This window comes from Gobius niger (genome assembly GCF_951799975.1).
Source record: "Gobius niger genome assembly, chromosome: 10".
Classification (NCBI taxonomy): domain Eukaryota; kingdom Metazoa; phylum Chordata; class Actinopteri; order Gobiiformes; family Gobiidae; genus Gobius; species Gobius niger.
In genome coordinates, this window is record NC_136861.1 from 29,721,949 (window position 1) to 29,729,892 (window position 7,944).

The 7,944-nt window shown below is 42.2% G+C and overlaps 1 protein-coding gene across 1 annotated transcript; it reads right to left on the reverse strand.

Moving 5' to 3' along the window:
• Positions 1-2,444: 2,444 nt before the first annotated feature.
• On the reverse strand, positions 2,445-4,926 carry LOC306969329 (uncharacterized protein). Its single transcript, XM_079564943.1, has 3 exons — positions 4,689-4,926; positions 4,197-4,517; positions 2,445-2,881 (listed from the first exon to the last, which is right to left on the reverse strand). Exons 1-3 carry the CDS (start codon positions 4,765-4,767, stop codon positions 2,526-2,528), a joined length of 756 nt encoding a protein of 251 aa, XP_079421069.1. The 5' UTR covers positions 4,768-4,926; the 3' UTR covers positions 2,445-2,525.
• Positions 4,927-7,944: the final 3,018 nt, after the last annotated feature.

The window sequence follows — 7,944 nt, forward strand, 5'->3', positions numbered from 1 at the left end:
CACATTAAAAGTTGCATAATGCACCTTTAAGGTTATTGGACAATTCTGTCTCTTCATCTTTTAGGTTTGCACTGAATTCAGAAAGCAAACACGGATTAGCATCGATTTCCTTGATATAAAGTACACGGTTATACTGCCTCCTTGTGGCTATAAAAACTTGATGAACTTTTGCCTTCCATGTAGCCTGATGTCTGTCTTGCAAGTTGTTCTGACATTCCCGTTGAAATAACAGACGTGCCCAGCCTCTGTAAATCAACAAGAAAGTTGATCTTTAGGTCATCTAAACCGAGCTCATCGGTTGGCTATTATAACTCATCCCCTGTAGCCATAAGTAAAGAGTCGTAAGCTTTTGTTGTTGTGACATGAACTCCCAAATCTCTCAAAACTACAGAGATAATACTATTTTCGCTGCATTATCATCTCTGTACTATTGTCTCTCTGATAATATACATATTACAGGCTATATATTTTAGCTATACTTTAGACTATAAATTGGGACTCGCCTCCAAACTATCACAAGTTCAAATGACAACAGTAATTTGCCTTACTGTTATAAGACCTTAACTATCTGTTATAACATCAATATACACTATTTCAATAGGCCTACAGAATTCTGTTGATTCAAGCTTTGATCAAGCCTCTAGTGTTGAAAATCATCCTGCAACGCACATTTGAGCCCCAGCCCACCCGTGGAGAACACAAACTGTACTTTGAGGCCATAGTTGGTTCAACATAATACAATGTAATGAGTGCTAACCATTCTTACGCTTCGCAGCACTGGAGTTGTGCTGCCCTCCACTGGTTACAGGGAGGTATCACAAGTTGTCAAAACACTTTGAAAAAAGGCAATGGGAGATTTCACTCCTACTAATTGTTGCATGTGCAGAGACATGGATTGGAGAAAAGAGAGAATAGAAAGGTATGTCTATAATACTTATAATGTGATATAATTACAATGTTTTTCTTATACTCTATGGGAATGAATGTACTTGAGATTTCTGTTCTTGTTCAGTCATTGTTGCGTCCCGGGACACAAACACATAGAGGACTCAGCAGACAAACGGGTTAAAAATTTACTTTTTTTATTTTATATTTTTTTGTTTTGTTTTGCTTTTTTCAGAAACAAATCATCCCATGGCCAAAAAACAACAACAAAACACAGCCCAGAGCAGAAACAGAGAGGTGGACCTGGTGAAGCCTGTGGAAGCCACTATCAACATCCAAGAGAAAAAACCTCCAAATGTTACCTTAAAGTAGTCTTTCTCAACTGGTGGGTCAGGACCCAAAGTGGGTCGTGGAGCCCTTTTTAGTGGGTCAGCCCTTTAAAGATTTTGAAAGTCACCTGACAGGCTGGTTCACTGAAAAGCTTGTCTCAATAGTCAATGGCACCGGATACTCTGATTAGTCTCTAGGATCAGCAAAGGGAGGGGCTTAAGATGTAAAAGTATATTATTTACATTACCTCAAAATTATGCGCAATCTATTTAATAGATAGAACATTTAAACGTTTAGATGATCATATTAATGAAAAAAAATAAAAAAAAAAATAGGAAAACCAGTTCCACCAGCTCAAAACACATCAACAAAATGTTAACCAAAAAACCTTGCAACATCCTCTGGCTCATGAACCTGCTGTTACAATGTGAAGTCCCCTCCAGGTAAAACAGCAGATTCACAGATTATGAAGTTCCCAAAATCAAGTTCTCCCTTTGCCTCATGTCCTTTTGCTCTGCTGCTGCTAAACATTAAATAAGCATTTGCTCTTAATGTTTTGCCAATATAGGCTGGGCAGAGCCAAACACAGCAGATAGGTCCCACGTTTCAGAAGGCGGCATGTTCATCCAGGCCCCAGGCAGCCATTCAAACCGACTCGGTGGGAAGGAAGAAATACTTGCTAATACAAAATATTACAAAAAGGTCACAAAATGTAGCACAAAGGGAGGAAAATATAGTATTAATGATTTTCATTGTCACAGTCGTCCTGTGCTACTAATGTTCAAGCTAGCTTTCTTTCAACTTTTCTTCATAAAAATGGTGTGATACTTCATCAAAAAATAATTAGGCAATCGTTTATTGAAAGCTTGCTATTTATCGACGATACCCGCCCTGACTTTCCTATGTAGACGCACCTTCTTCAGGTCGCCATGCTAAGTGCTCTTGGGGGTGCTGTGGATTGCTGTAATACCTCTGGATTCCCAGCAAAGCGCAAACAAACAAAAAAAAATCCTCACGAGGATACGAATATATCACACATGTCCTCCGTGAGCTCCATTGGCTTCCAATCATACAACTCATTCAATACAAAGTCTGTCTGCTCACATATCAATGCATTCATGCCCACGTCCCCGGACTATCTCACCTTCCCTTTAATTATGCACTGTTCCTAATGCAGAATTTATGTTTGCTGTCTTTATCTGAATTCTTATTATAAATTCTTATTATAGAGATAATTGTACTGCTTTATAAACTAATTGTATTATTATTATTATTATTATTATTATTATTTCCCCCTTTTACTTCCCTTTTCAGACCATTAACGTCCCCAAAACCATTACCAGCAAAAGGCCAAACCAGTGCGCAAGGATCACGTGTCCCCCGGAGAAGTCCAGGGTTCTAAGGGTCTCGACCACCGTCTCGTTCTGGAGGTTTTCAAACGGCAGCCGGAGGGAGCAGCTGTAGTTGTGGGGTTTGTCTGGGACTGTGATGGTGCTGACCGCAGTGAACAGTCCCTCCGCGTTCTCCGTCACCGTCGTCACGGCCAGGTGGGTGAGGTTCTCAGGGCCCCGATTCCACTCCACATGGGGCCTCGGGAAGACGTCTCTGAACGTGCACGTACCCTGACCCGCAGTCACGGGGGTGGCGGTGGCGTCACCAACGCACTCTGGAGAAAAGGATTCATAAATCTTATGTTACGCAAAAAAATAACGATCGCAATCAGCAATAGATACATACGGCAATGCGTCATTTATGCAAGGAGGCGTGGCCTAGCTGAGGGGGAGGGAAAAACTTTCATGGGATATACATTACGGATTATAAGCATATTTACCACACACCAATAAAGTCAAGCCAAAATCGGACCCATATGGATGTTTTTTCTATTGCAAATTTTCCAGTAGAAGCAAAAAATGACACTTAACGCTAACATTAGCACATGTAGCATCAAGCTAAAGGTAGCTTAGCGTTTTCCAATTTTTTGGTCCATTCCAGGCAACTTGTGAATGGTAGTTTTTGCCACTTGGAAAAATGCCTTGGAACGCGCTCGAACTCGTACTTACAACTGTCCAGAGAGCTCCGAGATCGGATTCGAGATGAAGTAAGTAATGGCGGCCCCCAGTGGAGGAGCGCAGCTAATGATAAAACTTTAAAGAAGGGGTATTATGCTTTTTTCAATCCCATAGCACCAGTCTATAGCACTCTACAATGATGACGAAACCTTCTGTTGGTCTGTAAATGCAGTTAATTAGAATAACTGCCTTGTATAAAATTGCTCTCTCAAAATGGCTGTAGCGAATGTCTTGAAATAGGCCTCTGTCTCTTTAAGAACCTCTGACCCTTTCCGACACGCCCCCTCCACACGCTGTCTGTGGCATCAGTGGGGAGGGGGTTCTGCTGAGGAGCAGTGGTTGGTTACTCGGCTGGTGACGAAAGCTCGGAGGCGTCTCCAGGAGGTGGGGGCGTTCCAAGGAGGACTCAGGCAAACCTATCCCTAAAATGGCCGCCATCAGAGTTTTTACAGATTACTCAAAAATACATGAGTGTTCCAAGGCAACACTTCAGGCCTGTTTTTAATCAGGGAATGACATAATAACATGATGTAAAGCTTGAAAAAGTCGATTTTGCATAATACCCCCCCCTTTAACAAAACGACTGCACCAGTGAAGTGAATGTTCCTTTTGATCATAGCCTTCAATATAATTTTGTGTAGCACATTTTGAATTATGTGTTTGTGGAGAAGCATTCATGTAACTAGCATGGTATTAGCTAACTGTTGTAGCATTAGCCGTTTTGTTTATGCACCAGTTTATTCAGCTGGAACGCTCTCAGGTCATAAGTCATAATAAGTCTTGTCTAAACAAAACGCTAATGCTACAACCGTTAGCTCTATTATAATTATATTCCCACTAAATGTGCCACACCAAGTTTTCTGAAATGGTAGCCCTTTACTTCCAAGCGAATCGAGTCATTACGGTACTCACTTTGAACCCGCAGAATTGTCTTGGCATTCTTCACCCCTTCTTTGGCGCGGAGCTTGCAGTGGTACGTCCCCTTGTGTTTGGGCTGTACTTCGGAGATGAGCAGATGGAAGTAGTACTGCACCCCCTCCTCTTTAAAAACGTCGGTTCTGCATTCAAAGTCCGTCTGGTTGGTGGGAACGGACCAATCACAAATGTCCTTCTTCTCCATCCAGTAAAAGCTCTTGATATCAAGCTCGTTCTCCGCGGATACGACGCAACTCAAAGCCGCGTTCGCTCCACAAGTCGCCAGATATATAGGACTGACGTCCATTTCCAAACCACCTGTGTGCAAAACAATGTAGGTTAAATGCTTAAATCAAGGCAAATCTATTAAGAAATACCCTATTATGCAAGATTCTTTCATTCTATGTAGAAATTATTATTATTTGGTTTGCAGCATGTCATGATGATGTGTCATGGGCAAGTCCCTGAAGTAGAGAAGTGCATACATACTTGTGACACTGAGGGCAGAAAGCAGCCATAACACCCCCAGTAAGCTGCAAAGTCCACGGCGAATCCGAACAGAAGCCATTGCTCTTGCCTGCGTCAAAATGAACGTTACCAAGCTGAAAGCGAGCAGGATAGTGACACACCTACCTTATGTCTTGCAAGGTCCTGTTGAAGAGTGGCAGTAGCTTTTGCGATTCCCGTTTTTTGGGGGGCGGGGGCAAAACATGACTGCACTCTTCCTTTCAGCGTTTTACCTCCGTTAACCCGGGCTCCTGCAATTCTGGCCTGTGTGGATCAAGTCGGGTCTTGCTCAAGGAGAGGCACGTCTTGGTATGCCAAAAGTGTGTCAGGCTGTGCGGTTCTCAGGGGCCTGACTTCCAACGAAGGGTTGCACAAGCTTCAAACGGAAAGAAAATGATATGTGCTTGTAATTAGATTTAGGTGTTTATAGCTTTCTTTTCCCTCATGTAAACACGAGATTACTGATCGCAAAAACAAATGCATGATCAGTTTGACAAATCATCACAAAAGCCACACATTTCATCCAATAGAAACACACACAAAAAATGTGTTGGTTTTATTGGTGCAAAATACCTGTGAACAGGCTCTCCTCAGACCTGACTTTGCTGGGACACACAAAAACATCACAATCATGCAGGTATACACAAATAAAACTGCGTAAGTACAGAGAAGCAGTGATACTTAACTCTTTGGTCAGGATCCAAACGTGGACAGCAGGATAATTGAGTAATAGTAACAATGGCCTTACACTTGAATTGCGCTTCACAAGCCTGTGCATTATTCATTCACTGCCCAGGCGAAGACCGACAGAAGCGATGCTGCCAATCTACCGCAATGATCTCCTCCGACCAACACAAACCAAGGACACAAAGCCAAAAGGATTCAAACCGCCAACCACTTTGAGCCACTTCCTGTGTACATGTTCTCCCCATGTCTGCGTAGGTTTCCTCTGGGCGCTCCTGTTTCCCCCACCACCAAATTTGGAAAAAATGCTCTGGAACGTCGCTCAGACAGACATGCATCTTGTAAACTCGGAGATGTCCAGATTGCTCCGAGTTCAGATACGAGATGAAGACTGAGCAATGTCGGCCCCCAGAGGAGAAGCACAGCTGATGATCAAACTTTGGCAAAGTCACTGCATTAATGACGTGAAGGTTACTTTTGGTCTCTGGCTTTAATATAACCATTAGTATGTAGCATGTTTTGAATCATAGTGCATAAACATTAATATTAGCATTAGCATTTAAATAGCCAGCAGATGTCGCATTAGCCATTTTGTTTAAACACTTAACCCTCGCCTTAACCGAGCGCAAGTTCTCCAGTTCAGCTTTACCCAAGTCTTAAAGGGGCTAGATGCAAGTTGTCCATTTTATACTCACTACTGCCACCTCAGGTCAAACATGTAGCTGCACCGCTCGTGCATGACGGCATTTCGGACCCGAATGAACAACTTTTTGAGAGACGGCGCAGCAGGATTTTAGAGGCAGTTGTGGTGAACAAATGCGTTATTGTTGCTTTTTCGGCACGTTTTTGTTGCTTGACTATTGTGTTTTTGTCACTTTTTGTGGCATTTTTGTGTCTCTTTCAGCTGGAACGCCCTGAGGTTGTTGCCTGGAACTGTGTGACTCTTCATTGATTTCTGAACAGCAACAAAGAGGCAGGTGACGGCACGCCATGGAGGCAGGTTCCAGCCCAGCACATTTTCACAAGTTGTCACTCTGGCAGACACATCCCAGGTTCACATGCTGCGTGTGAACGGAGTAAGAAATCACCTCCACTGGCAACTGGATTGGAAGAAAAGCTATCGCTACTTCACCAATGAGCCTCAAGTATTCTTCTGCAAATATATAGTGTTTATGTGGCCAAAGAGCCCTCACATTCAGCAGGACTGGCTCATGTTACGATAAACACTTTGCCTTTTCCTGTCAAAATGTGGATGTTTGACCTGGTTTATGGCTAATATCCTACTGAAATAAAAAAAAAAAAAAAAAGGTGATGCATTTATTTTGCATTGAATGGCTATGTAAGCAGTGTAGCACAGAGGGAAGGGAGCAACACAACCCAGAAGCAGCTTTAAGATTCCTTACAAGTGGAGAGACTGCAGGCAAAACTCACCTTTTCAATTTTCAGGTTCACCTCATTGTAAAAAAGGTGTTTAATTGTTTCTCTGCTTTGACATTTCTCTGTAGATTTATACGGGAAATTGTAGTTTCACGGGCTGTCTGGTAATGTTGAAACCAAATTGTCTCTGCAGACTCCAAACTTTCCAGTCTTGTACTTAACAACACTTTCAAGGTGAGCTCCGAGGGACTTTTCAATATCAAATTTCACGCCTGGTTTATTGAGTTTTTTTTTAATCCCCCCCAAAACAAGGCCAAATTATTATTTTTTATTCAGATTCTTTTCACTAACAACTACTTATTAAAAAGAAACAAGATCCCCTCAGAGAACTATTACTGTATGTCGACAAAAGATAACTATATATCTTTTTTTAACATCTCTCTGTTGACAATACAGGATCTTTGCGTTAAATCATTAAATTACACAAAACTTAAAGCATTTTCCTCTCAAATACTGTGTGTCATCAAACTGAAGTCTCTAAATTCAATATTTTTCCCTATTCACCTGCAGTGTCTCGCCATAAAGCATGTGTGTCAAACACAAGGCCCGACAAGATGATTTAAAGAAACAGGCCACTGTTTTTCCATACTGAGATATGTTCTTACCTGAGCTTAGACGAGTTGATGCGTACCTGTCTGGTCTTTGTGCATGTTCGTGGAAGAGCGTGGTAGCTTCCAATGTCACCCCCATTTGGAGCTAGGAATACATTGGGAGAGACCAAATGCTAACAACATCTTTGGTCGTTTTAGGTGGCTGAGCGCACGCACAAAGACCAGACAGGTACGCATCAACTCGTCTAAGCTCAGGTAAGAACATATCTCAGTATGGAAAGACGGTGGCCTGTTCCTTTAAACTGGCCCGCAACTTGTAGAGCATGAATTCCCGAGTATGTAAAAAGTAAGTCTCTAGCCCAGGGGTGGGCAATTAATTTTCATAAGGGGCCACATGAGAAGCTTGAATTGAGTCTGAGGGCCGCCCCAACAATAATAACTCAAACTTATTCTGCTCAGCTTTGTGTATGTTGAATAGCCGACACCTACCATTATTTAGTAGAACTATTATTCTCTGAAAATATTTAGCCATGTCAAGGCAAGGACGCGCATGTGTGTGCATTATT